The sequence below is a fragment of the Pygocentrus nattereri genome, chromosome 4 (genome assembly GCF_015220715.1).
Source record: "Pygocentrus nattereri isolate fPygNat1 chromosome 4, fPygNat1.pri, whole genome shotgun sequence".
NCBI lineage: Eukaryota > Metazoa > Chordata > Actinopteri > Characiformes > Serrasalmidae > Pygocentrus > Pygocentrus nattereri.
In genome coordinates, this window is record NC_051214.1 from 46,033,959 (window position 1) to 46,056,568 (window position 22,610).

The 22,610-nt window shown below is 37.9% G+C and overlaps 1 protein-coding gene across 1 annotated transcript in view; it reads left to right on the plus strand.

Moving 5' to 3' along the window:
- The window catches only part of slc24a4b (solute carrier family 24 member 4b), a 74,886-nt gene that overhangs the window by 47,259 nt on the left and 5,017 nt on the right, over positions 1–22,610 (plus strand). Inside the window, exons 4-16 of the mRNA XM_037537980.1 lie at positions 1,413–1,487; positions 1,789–1,873; positions 3,622–3,725; positions 7,143–7,217; positions 7,930–7,955; positions 8,064–8,117; positions 11,538–11,629; positions 14,587–14,756; positions 16,784–16,925; positions 18,140–18,306; positions 18,499–18,613; positions 19,086–19,198; positions 20,951–21,016. Of these exons, the coding sequence (XP_037393877.1) occupies positions 1,413–1,487; positions 1,789–1,873; positions 3,622–3,725; positions 7,143–7,217; positions 7,930–7,955; positions 8,064–8,117; positions 11,538–11,629; positions 14,587–14,756; positions 16,784–16,925; positions 18,140–18,306; positions 18,499–18,613; positions 19,086–19,198; positions 20,951–21,016 (1,284 nt within the window). The remainder of the gene's footprint in view (positions 1–1,412; positions 1,488–1,788; positions 1,874–3,621; positions 3,726–7,142; positions 7,218–7,929; positions 7,956–8,063; positions 8,118–11,537; positions 11,630–14,586; positions 14,757–16,783; positions 16,926–18,139; positions 18,307–18,498; positions 18,614–19,085; positions 19,199–20,950; positions 21,017–22,610) is intronic.

The following is a 22,610-nucleotide window of genomic DNA, read 5'->3' on the forward strand; positions in this document are numbered from 1 at the left end:
GGCAAAATTTCTTCTTCACCATTTGTACATCACAATTATATTATGAAGATGTAAACAGTCATTCAGAGTTGTTTGGTGTGAAAATGCTCTGTTCTAGTCAAAGATTATTAATAAAGCACTTTTTACAACAGGCATTGTCATAAAGCAGCTTTCCAGAAAAATCCAGGTCTTGGCCTCCATGAGTGTTGCCAGTGGCAACAGTGGCAAGGAATAAACTCCATAAGAGCAAAAGGAAGAAACCTTGAGAAGAACCAAGGCTCAAAAGGGGAACCCATCCTCCTCTGGTCGACACTAGATGGAGAGACTTAGAGTCAGAATTGCTCACAGTTGTGGTGATAGGAACCAGACATCCACCTTTAAAAACTCCCTCACAGAAAGTCATTACACGAAATGGTTATGAATATGCAGCCTGATGTCTGAGACACTGTTTTACATTAATTTAGCGATAACATTTTGGCCCACAGTGTATTTTAATTTATTGTAATCCATTCGCAGTGGAGAGGTACAATCTTGATTTTTCAGATTAAGGCCTTATTTTACAATCAACATTACATATAAAAACTCAGAAGACACATGTATGTTCGCTGGTGGTTTTGGACAGTAAATGAAATGGCTACATTTATATTGTAAACATGGCATCCCCTGGTTCCTATCACTGGGACTTTAAAGACGTCTGAGTCTCAGTTTCTTTGATATTTGCATCAAACCCCTCTGGGTATTATTCAGTTTGGAAGACATTTGTCTAAAACATTTGGTGTATATAATTTATTTGTAACATCCTTTTTGTTTATTTGAGTTTGCGATAAATTTAGAGTAACATATTCCACTAAACTGTTTATCTCAAGCAGCCTCTCTGGAAGTTTGCAGAAAGGCTACATTATCCCTCTTTGGTCTGTACCAGGGGTCAGCAACCCAAGAGTTAAGAAGAGCCCTTTTGTCTTTTTAACAAAAATCAAACCACCTTGGGAGGCACAACGTTTTCCCGTCTTGGCTGTAAATACAGTAAGAGCAGCATGCGGTTCTGGAGCCAGATATTGCCGAACCCAGACATAGATGAATGCAGAAATAGACAGGCCCCTGCCCTGTGGATTTTATCAGTAATGCCCACTTTAATGAGTGTCTACAAGTCTGAAGAAGACCAGAGATTTAGATTGGGTAACAGTCTTCAATTACCCAGGGCTACAAGGCTCCTCCTGTTAGACTCCTTCCAGAATCCTCCACAATCATATGAGCATCCCTTCCTTCTTTAAACACAACAAGCTGAATTATTCCAGATGAAGTAATTACTACTTATTTCACTGAAGCTAGGAAGCTGATGGAGCGAACAAGTAATGAAAGCTTATAGGCCACAAATGAACTTTGTGTGAACTGCTAATTGTGTCCTGATTGTTTCTCTGTCGTGTCCACTGCAGGCCCTCTACATGTTTCTGGCTCTGGCCATTGTGTGTGACGACTACTTTGTGACATCGCTGGAGAAGATTTGTGAGGTAAAAGCTTACATCCTTTATACAGACGCCACATCTGGGTATCATACAGTAGTGCACGTTTCCTTTTCTTTGCTCAGATTAAGTACAACTCGCCCTTAAATTGATTGGAATGGTTTAGCAAGAGCTAACTCTGTTTTGTTGCTTTGGTGTTTTGTGTACTTTTTTTTTTTTGTGGAATGTAAACAGTTACGTGGTTCGTTTGTTGGCTGTAAATCCTGGGTTGTGTGTTTCAGTGTTTACTGGTTGTTTGTTTCAGTGTTTGTGGGATGTAAATTGTGTGTGGTGGAATTGTGTTCTGCAGAAGTTGGATCTGAGTGAGGATGTAGCTGGAGCCACCTTCATGGCTGCGGGAAGCTCCGCCCCAGAGCTATTTGCATCTGTAATAGGTAAGGCAAGAAACACAGGGGTGTGCACAAGGGCCCATGCTAGGGAAAAATTCACAAAAAAATTCACAAAAAAAAATGTAAAAACATTTTTATTTGCAAAGTATCTGTCCTCAACGTTTAACACTGATGAGCCAAAACACAGTGATTACTCCCAGACGATGTGAATAACATTTATAATACCATAACATTTCAAGGTCTGTGATATATTAGATGGTAAGCATTGTAGTTGGCATGTTGGAGGAAAAACGGCAAGTATGAAGACCTGAGCGACTTCGACATGTGCTACACTGGCTGTGTTTACATGAAAAGGTTTTCACCAATCTGATTGAATACTTTCTGATTACAGATTAAGACTGATTTGTTTATATGCTCACTCTACGCAGCAGGCTGATAAATCTCCTTTTACATGCACACTACAAGTAATCTGATCCAAAATTATATGCATGCATAGAGAACCACTTGGTGTAGGCATTACCATGACAACGAGCGTGACCTGTGCAGCAGGAAGCAGGGCACGTGTTTTTAGTAACTTTAAAATTAAGTCAGACTCAGGAAAACATATTTCACGTGTACTTATTAAAGAAAGGCCAGAGAAAGACGTCATGTTCTGAGACGCGTAAGCTGGACGCCTGTCAACTTCGTCTCCTCTGCAGACCAGGTCTGAGAATCTCTGACTTGTGTGGTGCTACTGGTCAGCAGGGGTGAGTAGAGACAGTGGAAGGGACAAACCACGAACCAACAGCATATTGGGTCATAATGTTTTGGCTCATCAGTGAACATTCTCATATTAAGGCACCATGAGATGTCTGAATTCTGTATTTCTCACATGTAGAGTTGTGGTCAGTTTCTTATCTGGAAAGGAAGGAGGCATAGAAGGACTTGACTTTTGATGTCCTTCAAGATTTCAGTTTGTTCCACATTTCGGCTCAGTCTGCTTCGGCGTAATACACAACAGCCAATCAGAATAAAGCTCATTACAACAGAACCTCTTTATTTTTGTTCCTTTTTTGCTTAATTTGAGAACAGCTGCCCTTTACAGTGTGTGGAAAATGTCATGATATAAACAAAAATTTACAAATGGTCAAAAATGACTTTTTTTAAAAATTAGTTTGTATTAAAATAACATTTTATTTTACATCAATGACCTCACTCTTAAAAACAACCCATTTTATTCTAAAGAAAGAAGTGATTTTGTAAAGACAGTTTGACATGTATTTAAACCCCATGTGTCAAATGCAAGGCCTGTCGGCCAGATCAGGACCGCCACACAATCCTGTCCGCCCTGCAAAAGTGTTATTTTCCTCTAAAATTCCTCTTTTAAAACTGGATAAGTTGGTGTCTTCAGTCCCAAAATGATTAAGGAAGGGTGATATAACACAATGGTAAACATGTCCCTGTCCCAACTTTTTTGGAATGTGTTGCAGGCGTAAGGTTTGGAATGAAAATATATTTTTAATGTTCACATACTATATATATATATATATATATATATATATATATATATATATATATATATATATATATATATATATATATATATATATATATATATAATATTTAATATTTAATATAGACCATTTAAAATTATATTTAAAAATGTAAGCAAGGGCCACCAGCATACCAATAAAAGAAGGAATTCTCTGTTTCCTGCTCTTGTGCAGGTATTTGGTGTGTAGAAAGACAAACGACACACACCATATATGTATGCTTTTCAGAGCTAATGTGGTTGCTGTGATTGTATTTTGTAGGTGTGTTTATCACTCATGGTGACGTGGGAGTTGGAACCATCGTCGGTTCTGCAGTCTTCAACATCCTCTGCATTATCGGAGTGTGTGGTATTTTTGCTGGACAGGTGCGTGTTTATGTAGCAGAGAGCAGAGCACAACCTAAAATTGTTTTTGTTGAGTGATTTTAAAAATACTTATAAATTAAAAATATTTAAGTTTAAATAATCATTTTCACACAAGTAGCACATACATCTCTGCTGCAAATGAACACTTAAACTCTTTAAAAAGGTGCACCTACCGTTCATGTACTGTTCCACCAAAAAGACGGGAACGCAGTGTTTACTCCATGGGTGGGTTCACTGTCAGTTTAAAACCTGCTAGAAGAGTCTGACAAATTAGTGCAAATATATTTTCCAACCATACTATCCAGCTCAACCAATGGATACACACACAAGTAATTATATATGAAAGCTGACATGAGTTTCTATATAACAGTGATATTTTTGTCCAGTAAAGGACAGCAAATAAAGGTATGATGTATGGTTTGGAGACTGTGGCTCTGTCTAAAAGACAGGAGGCTGAGCTGGAGGTGGCGATGAAGATGCTGAGATTTCCGTTGGGAGTGACAAGGATGGACAAGATTAGAAATGAGCAGATCAGAGGGACAGTGAAGGTGGAGCAGTTTGGAGATAAAGCCAGAGAGGCCAGGTTGAGATGGTTTGGACATGTGTTGAGGAGGAATAGTGGATATATTGGGCAAAGAATGTTGGAGATGGAGCTGCCGGGTAGAATGAGAAGAGGTAGACCTCAGAGAAGGTTTATGGATGTAGTGAAGGTGGACATGGAGATGGTTGGTGTGAAAGTAGAGGAGGCATTGGATAGGGCAAAGATGGAGGCAGATGATCCGCTGTGGCGACCCCTAAAGGGAGCAGCCGAAAGAAGAAGAAGAAGAAAGGACAGCAAATAAAAATCACGCATCAGTAAAAATATGGAACAGTGTTTCTGAAAAACTAGTTTTCCTAGCTGTTAATGTCAATTTCATTAATATCCTTATTTAAAAGCAAACGCTGACGTCTGAAAGACACTAAAGTAGAAGAAAATCCCTGTTTTCAGACATTTCTCCTGTTCATCTTAAAATCTGTGTAAACACATGAACAAAAACACAAATGATTTCATTAGTCTTTGTTTTCTAAAGGTGTCTTGGATGTGACGCTGTGTAAAAACTAACCCTGCTGTATGGAGGCTGTAGTTAAGCCCAGCTAGTTCTTGCTTTGAGCTCGTCAGCTGCTTCAAAATGCTGCTGTGGTTTAGGAAACCAGATTAAAGTAATATAAGGCTGAATTTTATGATTCACTCAAACAGCTCAGTAACTGGAAAAAAAAAAACTTGTGAAAAATGATTTGCATGTCCTGACAACCTTTTGGCCCAGATCTCTTTAAAGCTCTGACGAATCACTCTGATTTTTGGTGGGAGAACTTGGCTACGAAATGTGGCAATGTGGCCAGAAGCTCACGCTGCTTGACCTTCGTTAACAACATAAGAGTTCGTGTTACTTTGCGTCCCGTGTTGTTCCCTCTGCCCCCCCTGCTCCCGCGCATACATCTTTCACGCTCTGCAATCTCCGCCTTCATTTATTTATGAATGTGTGTCATTTTCAGTGGAAAATGGTTCCAAATACGTTCCATCAGGAAGACAGTTGGTGAATATTATGTAGCTGATTGTTCTGCAGACTAGTTTAATAGTGCTTGTGTTAGTGGGCTATTTGTGTGCTTTCAGGTTGACTATAATAGCAGATTGACCATAATAGCAGCTTAATCACTCTGGTGGCATGTGTACTGTCTGCTCCTCTATTAAGAGTGAAATACTGTTATGTAACAGTTACACAAATACACACAACTGCTGTTTGGCAGTTTTGTCAGATGAAATAATGTCTGTATGATGAACAGAGGTGGATTAAGTCCAAGCTTCAGTCACCAGTGGCACTTTAATTGATCTGGGGTCTGAAGTTTACTCCTTTTAGTTTTGTGCTGGAGCTAACAAGTAATAGAAGCTTACAGCCCACGTCTGATAAACAAAATAGCAGTAACGCCTAATATTTTGTCCCTGCATTATTCATAATATAAAGCAAAAACTGCACTGCTGTGTCCGGAGAGAGACTGTTTGAATTGTGTTTTGAGATTTGCCTAAAGCAGAGTAACGTCTCTGACCTGGGCTGAGGACTTACAAACAACACAAAGAGACAGGACTGCATGGAGGACTACCGAAAGCGCAAGACGAAAAAGTGAAATGCAAAGTGAAAAACCGATTGTTTTGTTTACTGTGCATATTGCTGGAAGGTTTCATTCCTTGTAAGAGGAGGTTTGGATCTGTGCCCTGATGGAAGGAGTAATGAAGGGGTTATGAAGGTTCCTTGCGTGTTCAGTGGTCTTTACATGGACGACTGTCTTGGCTGTTCAGGAAGGCTAATGAGTAGATCAGCTGTTGAAAGCATTGATATATACATTGAAGTACAGTGGTCAATGTGTCAGTGCATCATTTCCTTTTAAACAAATGCTCTTTGATGAGGTGTAATGCTCATATAAGGTGCACGGTCATTTTGACAGACTGTAATGTGCTACAGGAAGGGTAGGGGGCGCTATGGCTATTATGGTTTCATTGAACCATGAGATTAAATCTCATGGGGGTAAAGTGTGGGAAGAAGGCATAATACTTTAATTAGTTGATCAATCAAGTCATTTGAAAAGAGTATTGGCATAATGTAATGGGTAACATTTGAGGCTGAGTAATAAAGGCCAAAGGTGTAACAGTTTTACATAATCAGAATACAAAAAAAGCTAACTGTATTCTGTTAGTTACAGAAAAAAGACATGTAGATATATACTTTTTTTACTTAATCATATTTATTCGTAACTTTTATTTTTGTGTAGTTCTCCTTAGTTCTTTATCTCTATTTATTTATTTATTTATTTATTTATTTCCTCTCATTTTATTTTAAGGCTTTTTATCATTACTTTTTAAATTTGTGATATTGTATTATTACCTTACTAATTTCTTATCTATTTTTGATCTTAATTTCTTACCGTTTAAATCTCAAGTTCTATTTTTTATCTACTTTTATCTTTTATTCACTGTTATTTTAAATATTTTTTTAATTTAAAATGATTAAATGTAGTTATTATTTTCTTTGTCATGTCAAGCCCTGTTTTTGTAAATGCTCGGCTACATTGAAAATGAGGGTTGCCCTCAATGTCAAAATAAAGGTTGATTGATTGATTGATTGATACTACAGATTAAATTATCAGCAGGATTACATTCAAACTGCATACGTGCAAACGCATCACCTTTTGTCATAATTTGCCATTTTAATAATACATTTCATGATGTTTTTCATTTGGGAAGGACTTTCTACAGGGACTTCAGTGCAAAGTAGTACCACAAAGGCAGCAAACATCACAAATATTCTCCATATCACGCAGCCCTGAATCCTCTAATCTAAGTAAAGCTGTAGATTCTGAGCTGAACACGGTGTGCTTCACTGCTAGGTGGTGCTGCTGACCTGGTGGGCTGTTTTCCGTGACTCCGTCTACTACATCGTGTCTGTGGTGGCACTGATTGCAGTAAGTCCTGCATGAAATATGTTTCCACAAACCATCTAAAAAAAAACATGAGTCTGCACAGCGAGTTCATTTCACCTTTAAATGGTGAGAGCAGTGGTCTCCACTCCTCCTGGAGAGATACCTTACCTCAGAGTTTAGGTCCAGCCTGTATGTAATAAGCTGCCCTGCTCCTTAACTCTAGTACATCTGATCCAGCCAATCAGGGACTTGGGAAGAGGTTGACTAGATGGAGCAGGTGTGGCAAGTTGGGTTTCAAATAAGGCTTTGGAGGCAAATAAGAGTTGAGACCACTGCTGTAGATGTGTTATTGTCATGTTGCTGTATAACATGTAATTAAATGATTATAGAATGAGTTGCATAGTCAGATAGTTGCATAGTAGTTTAGAGTCTGTACCTCTGACTTTTTGATGTCAGAAAATGTGGCAAAAACCAAACTTTTCTCTCAAGTTCACTGATATTAAAACACATCCTCATCTCTTTACAAACCCAAATGTGACCTGCATCGAGCGTTTAGAATCTGCACTTTCAACAGAATTTCAAATGAGCTGTGAGTAAGAAGCACTGAATAGCAGGGTTGATCAAATAGATGTGTGTAGTACTTGAGTTGATAATGCTGTAGTTCATTTCTGTGAAGTAGTTTAAAGTGCGGGTCTCCCCTCGACACTTTATGCACTTCATGCTCTCATGATTTTTTTTTTCTGCTCATTTTCAGTTCATCATTGATGAAAAGATCGTGTGGTGAGTTTTATTTGGTGTTTTTATTTGTTAACTAATTAATTGATTTGTTTTTCTTTTTTTATGAACTTTGCTTGGTGGACTTCTGATGGGCAGTTTTTGTCTTTTCAGGTGGGAGAGCCTGGTGCTGGTGGTCCTGTATGCAGGATACATTTTAATAATGAAGTGAGTACAGAAATCTCTGTATTAACTGGATGGCCTTGTGTAGTGAGTCACCTCTGGGTGTTTGGCAGAAAAGGTGGTTACTGTGTATGAAGGCCACAGCTGCAAATGATCTTCAATTATTATATTAAACAATGAAATGATCACACTCACTAGGACATTCATTGTAGCCAGGCAATGAGTGGTGGTGATGATGCATATTTATTAGTGTATATTAATGTTATACATTTAAAATACAGATCCATGTGCTTTACTGCAAATTAACGAATAAACAAGATGAAATAAAAGAACAGGTGTAAGGCATTTAGTAGGAATGAACTAAGTTTGTACATTTAATCATAAAGTAAAGGCATTAAGACAAATACTTTTGAACAAGCAATAGTCTGTCTATTTTTTAGACTCTTCCGTAAAAGAGGATCTACGGTTGTCTAAGTGAGACAAGCATCATCATCTTAGGCTTTTATAGGGTAAATTGTGCTCCTTTGTTGTTTTTTTTAATAAGACAGTTAGCAACATCGGAATCAAGACTTGCATCAAGATTTTTAATGACTGCATATTTATTATGGACTTAACTGTAGTAGACAATGGACGGGTAAGTAGTAGCATCAGCAGACAGGTAAGTGCCTTTAATGATATAGACAATGTCCCCTTAATTGCTACCACTCCTTTCTGTTTCTGCTGTCTTAACACTAAAGCTTGCAGGGTGGGAGGTTTTTGCTCCAAAAACCCCATTAGAGTCATCAAACCCTGTGTAATTAAAAAAATCAAAGAAAAACCCTGACAATTGAATTTGTGTAGACCTTAAAAAGACCAGCCCCCCCCCCCAACACACAGTGCTCCTAGCAGACAATTAAACCTGCTCTAGGTCACTAAATAACACAACCCTGCTGATTAGAGATCTTATTAAGGAGCGTAAGCTAGATTTTATGTTTCTGTCAGAAACATGACTTGGTGATAATGGCACAGCAACTCTTCTTGAAGCTGCTCCTGAAAAGTACAGATTTATGCATATAGTAAGACGGGGCTGGTGAGGAGGAGGAGTGGCCTGCATTTATAATAGAGACTTTATTTGCAAAACTACTTCCATTGGTGAATTCATGTCTTTTGAGTTTGTTGCAATCAACCTTTTTAACGATACGCCTGTGTTAATAATTGGAATATACAGACCTCCAAAGCAAAATAGTAAATTTGTCAGAAATTTTGGAATTTTTGTCAGTAGTATCCACAAACTACGATAAGATCCTTCTGTCTGGGGACTTGAACTTTGCATATTGATAGTCCTTCACATAGTAATTCATTAGAATTCATTAGACTTGATTTGAAGCAGCACGTGGGCAGCTCTATCCATAAACTAGGTCACATCCTGGATCTGGTCATCACTAAAGGTTTAAACAAAACTAAAGGTGTCTCAAATCTCTGAAGTATTCATATCAGATCACGTCTGTATTTTCTTTCAAATCAATTTAGAAGTAAAGAAGGAAGTACCTGAAAGTTACTTTGAAAATCGCTACATTGACTCAGAGTTGAGAAGTTTTATAACTGTTCATAACAGTTCAGCGAACACAGATACGACTCCATCCTGTAATGATCTAGTCTCCGATCTAAGTGCTAGATTATGGGAAAGCCTTGATCTTCTCGCCCCAATAAAAAGGAAGAAAAGCTCGCGCACTCTTAAAAATCCATGGATGAATGCAGAAATACGCCGGCTTAAGAGAAATTGGCGTAAATCTGTGCACTTATGGAGGAAAACTAAACTGCAGGTACATTGATATTCTCAAAGAGCAGATCTCGGTCTATAATAATGTTATGAAAATATTTAGACAGTCGTGTCTCTCCAGTGTAATCAAGTAGACACAAAAATACCAAAATCCATTTTTTCCCACCATAGACCAATTAATTAAGTCTAACTTGTCTGCTAGAGCGTTTAATGAGTAAAATCTGTGAAGAGTTCGCAATTCATTTCCAAAATAAAGTAGACCTGTTATGACTGGGTGTAGCTCAGCAGACTCCAGCAAGCTCTGATAATGTTCCTGATAAGCCAGCGACATCAGCAATGACATCTTTCTGTAATCAGCTCACAACTATTTTAAACAAATTTCATCCACATGTGGTCGTGACCCTGTTCCTACTTCATTCCTTAAGATGGTTTTTGGTTGTGTGCACAATGATGTTTTAACTATTGTAAATTGTTTGGTCAGCAGATGTTCTTTAAACTGCCCTAGTGAAGCCTCTGCTAAAAAAAAAAAAAAAGAATAGCATGGATCCTTCCATACTAAATCATTTTAGACCAATTTCTAATATCTAATATCGAACAATTTATATGAGAAGTTTGTCAGGTTTTCGTTCCAACCATAGAACAGTTCTGTACATAGTTCTGATTCTAATTAAATGCTAATGATCTCTTCTATACCTGTTTTATCACCTGTCTGTAAAGCATTTTGAGCTGCCACTGGCATGAAAAATGCTTTATTATTATTATTATTATTATTATTATGATGTCTGCTTTCAGTAAGGAAGATTCCTGACTTTTTTCTTTTATTTCTGAAATGACACTGTGCCTTTAATTATTAATACTCTATGCACAGCTGTTTCAAAAAAACCTTATCAAGCACTACATCTGTATAAATGCTGAAGCTGATTCCATGCTCACTGATAATGTCACCCAATGCCATATTATACAGTGAGAGCAAAAGTGGTCCAAGAACAGAGCCCTGAGGTACACCCCAGATAATGTCATATTGTAATGTCATGTATTTTGGAGACATGTTTATCTAGATTAACAAGATGTTGTTGCTTTTTGTTGAACATGCATCAAGTACGAGAACTGAATCATTTATTTTTATTTTATTTGAAGACAATTTACTACTTTTACTAATGCATGTTACATGCTCTGATCTGAAAATGGTATGCACTTTTTGTGAATGTTACTTAAATGGTAGGTTTATTTGTGCAAGTACTACTATTTCCTCTTACTTTACTCGTGCATGATAGATGAGCGATAGCAAGCTCAAGGAACTTCGATTTTAGGAAATATGCATATGTAAAAAACATTTAAATGGACTAAACTAAAGACAGAACCTGTAGTTTACATCAAATCTTTTTATGAATATTCAGCAATATGTTTTTAAAGAATCAGGGGCCAATTAAAGACACGTAATTGATTTCTTTCCGATATAGACATACAGTACGGCAAATCTATCTAGTAAGAGACAGGATACAGTCCTCACTGGGCATTGTACTGAGAGTTGCTTGAGGAATCAGCAGTTAATCTCTTTCAGCTGGGTGCCTGAGAGTGTTGCTAATTTCTGTGTCCAATGTGCAGCATTTCAGCCTCATGCTTGTGCTCAGGCCATGTGCTCACTATGACTTTTGAATAAGCATTTGAATAATTTGAGTAATTCCCACCCCCGTTATCTCTCCCAGGTTCAACTCCAGCATGCAGACCTTTTTCATGGGGAAAGGCAGCAAAAATGTAGCCAATGGTAACGCGGCGAGTGGCAATGAGTTGGAGGATGGTAATGATTATCTTGGCTATGCCCCTGATGACCCCACAATGCCTTTACTGGGTTCAGGTAACGCTAACCAGACAGGCTGTGTCCAAAGAAAATCACACTTGGCCAGCATAGTATGATTCATAATTCAGAATTTTTCAGTGGCCAGCTCGGTGAGACATTTTTATTCAAATTATAACAGATATTCATTTCTGCCATATATTAATCTGTTGACTCTTATTTGATTAGTCGACAAATTCACTATAATGCCTTCTTCACTTTCTCTGTTTGCGCCATAATCATTAAAAATGTTTTCTGTGCAGTGAGCAGTTTCATTTATTGTGCATCAAAACAAGCCACATTGCCCCTACACTTCCAGTAGTCGGTCAGACTGACTATATACAGATCATTAACATAAGTGCTTTTTAAATGAAATGATAGAAGCCACATCGCCCCCTACACTTCCTGTAGTGTATTACAGTCTGTCAGACTGACTTTACAGATCATATTAACATGAGTCGCCCCCTACACTACCTGTTCTGTATTACAATCTCAGAGTAACCATGTAGATCATATGAACATTACAGAGCATTATAGAGCGCTTTTTAAATACACAGTAGAAGCCATATCGCCCCCTACACTTTCTGTTGTGTATTACAGTCTGTCAGAATGACTGCGTGCATCTTATGAACTTTATAGAGCGCTTTTTAGTTTAACAGTTGAAGCCGTATCACCCCCCCCTCCCCCCCCTTCCCCCCACGCTTCCTTTTGCCGGCCTCAGTCTGTCAGGATTGCCATTTGAATCATATAAACTTTATAGAGCATTATAGACTACTTTTTTTATTATAGGAAATAGTGCCCCCTAGTGTGTGTGTGCTCACTAGTGTGTATGTGGTGTTTCACTTCACTAAATGCGGAGGTGGAATTTCCCCGTTTGTGGGATTTAAAAAAAAGTATAACTTAACTGCCAGAGAGTTCAGGATGATTCGCTAGTGAATGACATGCTAAAAGAAACCCAAGTTTTAATGATTATGCAATACAAGTGTATGTTAATTCAGTATGTAGTTCAAGCGTCTAATTTGAATGTTTTGATGAGCTTTTCTGCAGCAGCCTAGATCAGCAGAGAAAGGCTGCAGGGGTTGTGTGCCGAGTTCTGGCTGTGTTTGTGTGCATTAAGCTCTTCTTGCTTCAGTCCAGTGGTGACCAGGAGGTAAACCCCCTGTGCCCTCTTCTTTTATCTCTATCCTCTCATCCTTTCCCTGTGTCAGTCCCCCACTCCAGCTCACCCTGTTCCTTTTATCATCTTCCTTTTTCCCCCCCTGAAGTATCAGGCAGACTCTCTAGTGGATTCTGGCTTCTCAAATAAATTCCTCTTGATTCTGGTTCTACTTGCGCTCTATTTGCCTGTCTGTTTAGCTGTACTAAAACCCACTCTGCTTCTGCTTTGCAAAGTTTTATGTCCTGCTGTGCAGAAACTTGATTTCTGGTGCTTTGTGTTTATTTTCAGAGGTTTGGAGACACCTACCCTTTCAGAATACCTTAAATAAAAAAACGAGGATGTTTTCTCTTTTGGTCTACAGAACCCTATTCAAAACATATTCAACAAAAGCTATTTAGAGCTTACCTTGTTAACACTTTCTATGAATGTCATGTTTGTAAGCATCTATAAACGCGTTCATAACATGTTATAAGGCAGTTATAAGGCATTTATAAGGCATCATAAACATGGCTATAAATATGTATAAAAATGCATTACATGTTATAGCCATGCTTATTATGCATTATAAATTAACAATGCATTATTAACACTGTTCATAACAAATTAAGAGCTTGTAAGTTTGTCCGCTCTAAGTAAAGTGAAGCGTACTGTACTAAAGCTTCCTCCAGTGTTAAGAGTGAGGCTTCAAGTTGAAGGATTTACTGAAACACTAAAACATACAGAATAAAGCTCATTACAGGCTTCAGAGATTTTAAACTAGTGCTGCCATCAGTGTTTTGCCCAATGTGGGAAAGTAAGTGTACACCACTGTTAGCTTGGCACTAACTTAACACTGCATATCCAATAGAATGCTAGCAGAAAGTAGCATCACTGTAGTTAAGTGTAGTGGTGTTTCCGAGTGAAGGGTTCTAGTGATTGACGTTAGAGCCAGTGAGGGAACATATTACAATGATGTCACTCTGCTATCTCGCCTCTACCTCTCCAGGCCTTCGCTCCACAGTACCTTCACACTAAGTGTGGCGTCAGAGGGGGTTCAGGGGAGGGGCTTGATGGGTACTTGGTTTGCTGTGATGTAAAGTATCATTTAAAGTGACAGCGCTGGTTAAGAAAAGCACACTGTAGCATTAATACTAGGCTGGACAGCCTGTTTGGAGCGTGTGAATATTCAGGATTGAAGCCCCAAAGATGCAGCCCTAACAGCACCAGCAATCTCAGGGCGTTTAAAAAAAAAAAAAAAAGTATGTGTTTACTTTATGCTCTCCAACCTGGGACTGACTTCTGTGGCACTGACAGTGTAACATATTATTAACACTACTTATAATGCATTATATTAACAATTCATAATGTATAATAAACATGGCTTAAAAGTGTAATTCACTGATTCATTTTTATAAAGATTTATAACCCTGTTTATAATGCCTTAGGAATGCATTATAACGTTGTTTGTGTTTATACATGCTTACAAATGTGACATTCATTCATTGCCACAGACCACATATCAGATGGCCTTGCCTATCATTATTTGAAATCTGCTCTTCAGATCACGTTGATCAACATGAAGCGGAAGTCTATGAAGTAAAATATACACAAAGCATTAACACACAGTTCCTTTATGCTAACAAGACACTTTGCACTTTTTGTTGCTTATAAACAGTAAAATAAAGAAATTTGACTTGGGAAATTTCAACTAAATGGATTGTGCCCCAAACTTTGATGCTTTGCTGTGGTTGTGTGTGTATAACGGTTTATGCTTTACCTCTAGTCAAGCCCAGTAAGGCCTTCACCCGAGGTTCTGTGGTCATGGTGGATGAGATTATCAACGCTAGCCCTCCAAATTACCGCTTTCCTGAGGCTGGCCTTCGTGTGATGGTCACCAACCACTTCGGCCCAAAAACCCGCCTGCGTATGGCCAGCCGGCTCATTATAACTGAGGTACTGCATACAATGTGCAAGATGCGTGGATGTGGACAGAACTAGATTTGCTACATGTTTTATTTGTGAAATGCTCTCGTAATTTGACACTGTTAAAAAAGATAAACTTGCATTATTCTTTATTAAAAACTATAATCACAGAATCACAAAATACTTTTAAATGCTATTAAGCATTATTTGGACTGGATTAGTTTTACACAAGGAGGCTGGTAATGTAATTATTACAGGTGTTTTACTGTGATTTTAGTCCTGTTAGAATCCGCCATGTCAGTCATTTTAACCGTCAGTGCTCCTGCGTCAGTAAATATTTTGGCCACTCTTACCTTCTGTTGATAATAAGGCTCTATGGCTCATTCACCATGTCTGTAAGAAACACTATTGTATTGTGTGGAAAAGGAGTTTCTAAGGTATTGAGGCACTTGAGGAAGCATATCACTGCTGTTGGAACAAAACATTGTTGTTGTTTTCCAGTTTTTGACATTTATAAATAAAGGCCTGTTGCTCTTAACATTGTGTGTAAATTTCATGATGATTGGACCCACAGAAATGGCCCAGAATGACTTGGAAGAAAGTTCCATTGACTTACATTAAAAGTAAAGCAAGCTCCTGAGTGGCGCAACCATCTAAGCGCTGTCCCCATCATCAGGGGATCATGAGTTCGATCTCTGGTGATGCTACAGTTTTCCGTAGCCGGGAGTCCAAGAGAGCGTAATTGGCCTCGCTCTCTCTGGGTGGGTAGATGGCCCCCCTTCTCCTCCCATCACTCAACATGATACTAGTCAGCGCAGGCGTTCTGACGTAACAGATCTGGCGGTTAATTGACGTAACAGATCTGGCGGTTAATTGACGTAACAGATCTGGCGGTTAATTGACGTAACAGATCTGGCGGTTAATTGACGTAACAGATCTGGCGGTTAATTGACGTAACAGATCTGGCGGTTAATTGACGTAACAGATCTGGCGGTTAACTGACGTAACAGATCTGGCAGTTGGCGCTTTCCTCCGAGCGCGTTCGGCTGTCCTGTGACATTGCATGAGTAGCAGTTCGAAAAGATGCGGTGGCTGGTTTCTCAGGTCTCGGAGGAAGCCTGTGGTGCCTTCACCCTCCTAGCACTGATAGTAACCTGTGATTAGGGGAGTCCTAACTAGAAGGTGGAATAGGGAACTAAATTAGGGAGAAAATTGGGTAAAAATCTCTCCCAAAAAAAGTAGGTTTTTTCCTTCTCCTGCAAAGTTATCACTTTGGAGATTTTTTTTTCCCCCAAAAAACAGCGATTTTCTATTTATTAGTGTTCTCTGCAGCTAAAGTTAAGCTGACATGTAATTTTACTGTCCTGCTTCAAATGTATAACTCAAGACATGTAAAAATGAAAGAGAAAATGGATTTTATGCAGTAAAGTTGACTGTGAATTCTAATTATATTCTAATGATCCAAAGACAGCAAGACAAATGTTTAGGGTAAACAGAATAATGGCGAAATGAAATGTTTTGACATGTTTTCTGCTCTTTTATGGGGTAAAGGCACTCTTGTCAAGCCACTCCCATCTCTGGCAATCATGCTGATATTATTTTATCCCGTGCGAACTTCTCATAAACATTAGATGTCTTGAGGTACACTGGCGTCACCCACCTCCCCATGGAAGTCTAATCTCGTCTGAACAGGGGTCTAGGGGGGGGATTGGTTTTACGTGATTACTACCCAAACCTTAATGACTTCTCAATGAAATCAATCTCAAACCATTCCAACAGCTTTTGCTTACCATAAAATAAACTGTCGAAAAAAGCCCCAGGTTATCCCTATAATATATTAATTTGTGAAATGAACCGTATTAATATGTTAGATTATATGAATCACATGCTATAAAATTAACTGTGGAGGTTAACCCTGGGTTATTTGTCCCGTGTGTATTGCCATGTCCAAACGTTCTCTCGAACTGAGGGCCACTGATCTGAAACAGTCTTCTGTCTTGCTCCATGTAGCGTTTGTCATACATTTTAAAGGCCTTGCTCTCTGATGTTGCGTGCAGCGTCAGAAGCTGGTTCAGGGAGCTAACGGAGTGGAGACAGCAGTGATTGACGGGAAGCCTGACATTGAGAACGGAAACGTGCCGGAGGATAAACCCAGCGAGGAGGAGGATGGAGAACTGACCTCGCCATTCAGAATCCCACGTAAGAGACAGCAGACCCCGTGAATGAGTCTGTGAATGAGTCACCTAGCTGCATCCAACATGCATGTCAAATTTTTTTTTCTCTTCAGCATTAAAAAGTCTTCAAACTTCAAGCTTAATTTCATGTGGGCATTTTACTAGTCAGCCAGAACACAATACTCTGAGCTCATAATTGGCAAAAATGTATCTTTCTTTGCTCACAGAAGCAACATAACCAACATAACTGTAATTTGCTGCTGATCGTTGGCTTTTATGTCTTCCATGATAATGAACTAGTTGATGATTGTCACATTCAGAGCTGAATAACTGGACCGTTTATCTAAAGCCATATGACATGTTTGGCTACTTTCAAGCAAACATTTCAACCGTGTTTGTATGATTCTAATTCTTAGAAGTCCAGGCAAACCCCCCCCCCCCCCCCCCCCCCCGACTCTTTGATTCTGATTCAGATTCCTTTATTGATTCCAGGGGGAAATTGCAGTTGTTACAGTTGCAGCCATTTATGTAAAAATAAACACTTTACTAATAATTTAAGACAATATAGAGAATTTACAGTATGTACACCAGATTTAAGTACTCAAGAATATAGTTAGGTGGCGGTGATTTTGGTAGTAATATGAAACATCAGGTATAAAGCAGTTACAATTATTTAAATTATTTAAATTAAGTTAGTGTCCCTCTGAGTTTGCCCATAAATCGTTAGAAATGCGTAGATTCAGTGTTGAAGAAAGGTGTTTATATCGTTTAGTTAAAGGCTAAATTGAATCTTTGAAAGATTATTTACTGTTATCTTTGCTTTACTGTATAAAAGTGATTGTGATCACTTAGTTACGTAGTAACATAATGAGTTATATTGACATCAAATTTACATTCTGTATCAACAGGTTTGTCTCTTCACGTCACTTTGTGTTTCACTTTTTCAAAATGAGAAATATGACCAACATAACACTGTAAAGGCTGCAATACTGCACTGCACACGCAGCAAGAACTTCAGCAAATTCAGCTCAAAAAATGTGGCTTGAATTGAAGGTTAATAATTTGTATTTCTCACAATTTTCAATGAGATAAAAGTGAGAAATAATTTATCTTGATCAACGCCATTGTTTTGTTATTGCTATGGATACTGATGAGTGTGCACAGTTAAAGCACCAGTTCACCCAAAAAGCTAGGCAATAATGAGGTGAATGGCTGATCTGGTAGTCGGTGTTGTTTTAGGGGGGTGTATGAACAAGACTAAGTGGCTGATCTCATGGCCGCTGCTGCTGCTGCTGTTCTTCACCATTCCCAACTGCGCAAAGCCTCGCTGGGAGAAATACTTCATGTTCTCCTTCCTTCTTTCCACCGTCTGGATCGCCATCTTCTCCTACTTCATGGTGTGGATGGTAAGAGTCGCTCTGATTCAGATGGCAATGTTGGCATGATTTCTGAACAAGGACGATAATAGTAATAATAATGATAATAATAATGCTGATAATAATAATTATAATAATAAAATGACGAATAATATGCGTGTCTGTCTCTTCATTAGCTCTGCTGTTTGTTTTGTTGACTTCCTACTCTGCATCTTGGTTTAGGTGACTATAATCGGATACACTCTTGGAATTCCGGATGTTATAATGGGAATCACGTTCCTGGCAGCAGGAACCAGTGTCCCTGACTGCATTGCCAGCCTGATTGTAGCCCGACAAGGTTTGTCTCTTGAATCTCAGTTCAAATTGAAAATCACATTTATGTTGGTTTATGTTTGTAGACATCCACTTCTCCAGCATTTCTGCTGAAATGAAGGGTATTAATAGTGGGTTTGTCCCTCTTTGCTGCAGTAACAGCCTCTACTCTTCTGGGAAGGGTTTACACTAGATGTTAGAACATTGCTGTGAGAATTTGATTGCATTCAGACACAAAAGCATCCGTGAGGTCAGGTACTGGTGTTGGTTGATTTAAGCATGAACACTCCAGCTCATCCCAGTAAGCAGCATCATGTGTGGGAACTTCAGAATATCCAATTCTATTGGTCAGTGCTTTTATATGGGGATTATACAAACTGTGTGTAAATGCCTGTGTTAGGAAAGAGTGACCCTAAAATAATTGAATTTTTCTAATTAGAAAGAGATACTATTTTGGTGCTTTGTGCTTTTATTGATGATGCATCTCTGTGCTCCAGGGCTCGGGGACATGGCAGTGTCTAACACCATTGGCAGTAATGTGTTCGACATCTTGGTGGGGCTGGGGGTTCCCTGGGCTCTGCAGACGATGGCCATCAACTATGGATCAGTGGTAAGGGTGTCCAATCCAGTAGTACTAAAGGGCAACTTTAGAACACATTACTAATTTAAAGACTCATGATTGTGTGTTTACACTGTTAGTAATGAAGGTACAGTACAGGTGTTTTTTTTTTTTTTTTTTTTGTTTTTGTTTTTTGTTTTGTTTTGTTCATCAAAAGGTACAAATAATATAAATGTGCCCTGAAAGGTACAACATTAGTTTTAAGGTCCAACTGTGTGCCTTAAATAAGTATTTCTCAGTGGAAAAGTACATATTTGTACCTTTTCATAACCTAATGTTTTTAAAAGAGAACAATAAAATTGAGTGTGGAGTCGACACAACTTAGAAAATACAATTCAGTGCATTATAGTACATTTGTCCCCTCATTGAAGGTACCGAGATGTCACTGGAGTGATACCCTCAAATGTACAAGAGGGGAACTGCCTCAGAGACAGTTTTCTTTCTTTCTTTCTTTCTTTCTTTCTTTCTTTCTTTCTTTCTTTCTTTCTCTCTCTTTCTTTCTTTCTTTCTTTCTCTCTCTTTCTTTCTTTCTTTCTTTCTTTCTTTCTTTCTTTCTTTCTTTCTTTCTCTTTCTTTCTTTCTCTCTCTTTCTTTCTTTCTTTCTTTCTTTCTTTCTTTCTTTCTCTTTCTTTCTTTCTCTCTCTTTCTCTTTCTTTCTTTCTTTCTTTCTTTCTTTCTCTCTCTTTCTTTCTCTTTCTTTCTTTCTCTCTCTTTCTTTCTCTCTCTTTCTTTCTCTTTCTTTCTTTCTTTCTTTCTCTCTCTTTCTTTCTTTCTTTCTTTCTTTCTCTCTCTTTCTTTCTTTCTTTCTTTCTTTCTTTCTTTCTTTCTTTCTTTCTTTCTTTCTTTCTCTCTCTTTCTTTCTTTCTTTCTTTCTTTCTTTCTTTCTTTCTTTCTTTCTTTCTTTCTTTCTTTCTTTCTTTCTCTCTCTTTCTTTCTCTCTCTTTCTTTCTCTCTCTTTCTTTCTCTCTCTTTCTTTCTCTCTTTCTTTCTTTCTCTCTTTCTTTCTCTCTTTCTTTCTTTCTTTCTTTCTCTCTTTCTTTCTTTCTTTCTTTCTTTCTTTCTCTCTTTCTTTCTTTCTTTCTTTCTTTCTTTATTTCTTTCTCTTTCTTTCTTTCTTTCTTTTTCTTTCTTTCTTTCTTTCTTTCTTTCTTTCTTTCTTTCTTTCTCTCTTTCTTTCTTTCTCTCTTTCTTTCTTTCTCTCTTTCTTTCTCTCTTTCTTTCTCTCTTTCTTTCTTTCTCTCTTTCTCTCTTTCTTTCTTTCTTTCTCTATTTCTTTCTCTCTTTCTTTCTTTCTTTCTCTATTTCTTTCTCTATTTTTCTTTTTTTTTTTCTTTCTTTCTTTCTTTCTTTCTTTCTCTCTTTCTTTCTTTCTCTCTTTCTTTCTTTCTCTCTTTCTTTCTCTCTTTCTTTCTTTCTTTCTTTCTCTCTTTCTTTCTTTCTTTCTCTCTTTCTCTCTTTCTTTCTCTCTTTCTTTCTCAGAGTGTATGTTATGCTATTTGGTCTGATATCTCGATCAGAATCTGTCATTATCCGTGTTAGCTATGTTTTCACAAACAAGGACCGTTCTGGCTACTATGCACACAATATAAAATGTGTATAATAATGCATAGATAAAGAATAGCACTGTCTATTAATAACCTCAGAGCTGATCAGATGCTTTTCTGGCTTCTCCTAATTGGGGCTTTAATGCAGAGCGGATTAAGTGCTCTTGGGTGTTAATAATGTCTTCTTCTCTCCACTCAGGTGATGATAAACAGCCGAGGGCTGGTGTACTCTGTGGTGCTGCTGCTGGGCTCTGTGGCTCTCACTGTGAGTGCGCTACTCAAATAGCTAATGCACCTCGGCAGCTTGATTTACTGATTGAGCTGAAAATCTTCTGTTTCCCCAGTTCTAAAGAGCTTGCAGTTTTCTTCAGAGGCTGGTTGTCATAAGGATCATTCTCCATTTAAAGTGGGAATTCAGATGGATACATTTTAACCCAAAGAAAAATCATTTTTATATGTCCATTAACATCTATTATCATTTATGCAAAAACGAGCTTAATTCCAAACACATTTTATAGTCACTGGTGTTAAATGAATATGGTGTAACATCAGTTACTGTGACCCCAGTGACGTTCTGATTAAAACTGAGGATTTTGTAAACTGGCAGACTCGTTGACTGCCAGGTGACCTTGGGAAACTATTTAAAATCTGTGATAAAAATTATATAACAATATTTAGAATAATTTACATTGTTTTTTTTTATTTTTATTACCCAGCCATTAAAGCGCACAACACCAATGACCTATAGAAATTATGTGCTGCTTGATAAACAAAATTTTTAATAATGAAATGTAGTGAGCAAGTGTGGACTCTACTGTGAAATACTGAATACTGAAAATATGGTGTTAAAATTTAATATTGAAGTCCTGATAACACCAGTAACCAAAATCTCTGGCAAATGAATTTTTAAAATAAAATACATATTTTTGTGAACAAAAGTGAACATGAATCTGTTTTATGCAATTTCTTAAGTTAAACCTCTTAGAAATAGTTTTATAGTAAAAATGTTTTCTCAAATGTTGAAAATTGGTTTTGTGACGAGCTGTTCAAAATTCAGAATCATAAGGGAAAAGTAATATTTAATCTTGGGTCAACTTGGGTCTCAAATGGAGAATATTCTATACGTTTCACCCTGGCTTTGCATGTCATGCACAGAATGAGCAGAGCAGCTGTTGTGTACTTGTTCCATTAGTGCGATGAGGTTTTGAATGCTGGAGGGTTTGGTTGTCACAATTATTCACAAGTTGAATGTTTTGTTAATGGTTTAAGTTTTTCTCATTAAAGAGCAAGAACATTTAAAGAACATTCAGATGAGCAGAAACTGAAGTCTGATTTATTGATTCATTAGATTTATTATTTTATATTATTTAATAATACATTTTTAATGAGTCTGCTTCAAGGTGCGTTCACACGCCTCGCATTAACACCAGAATCTAAACCTTCAGTTTATGACCAGCAGAAAACTTGACCTCATTAAAATGAATGGAAGTATATGAGCTCTAATGCTAAAGCTTAACATTTCAGTATCCGTATTTCTACACACCTCCGGCAGGTATACCAGATAATTGCACTGTGACAACCAACCTCATGTCCCTCTGCTTTTGTCAAGTTCGCCAAATTTCAAGACAGCATTTTTGCACTAGATAACTACTGGTACTGAATAGCTGGCAGAAACGGAATTTCTACAACATTAATGTCCTTTATATCCTTTCTTATTAGACAGGCTTTGCTTTTGAATGAAATTTTCTCAGTGAGAAATCCTGCTTTCCTAACCCAGAACTGAAGAGTGTGAGTGCGTGTGAGTGCGTGTGAGTGCGTGTGAGTGCGTGTGAGTGCGTGTGAGTGCGTGTGAGTGCGTG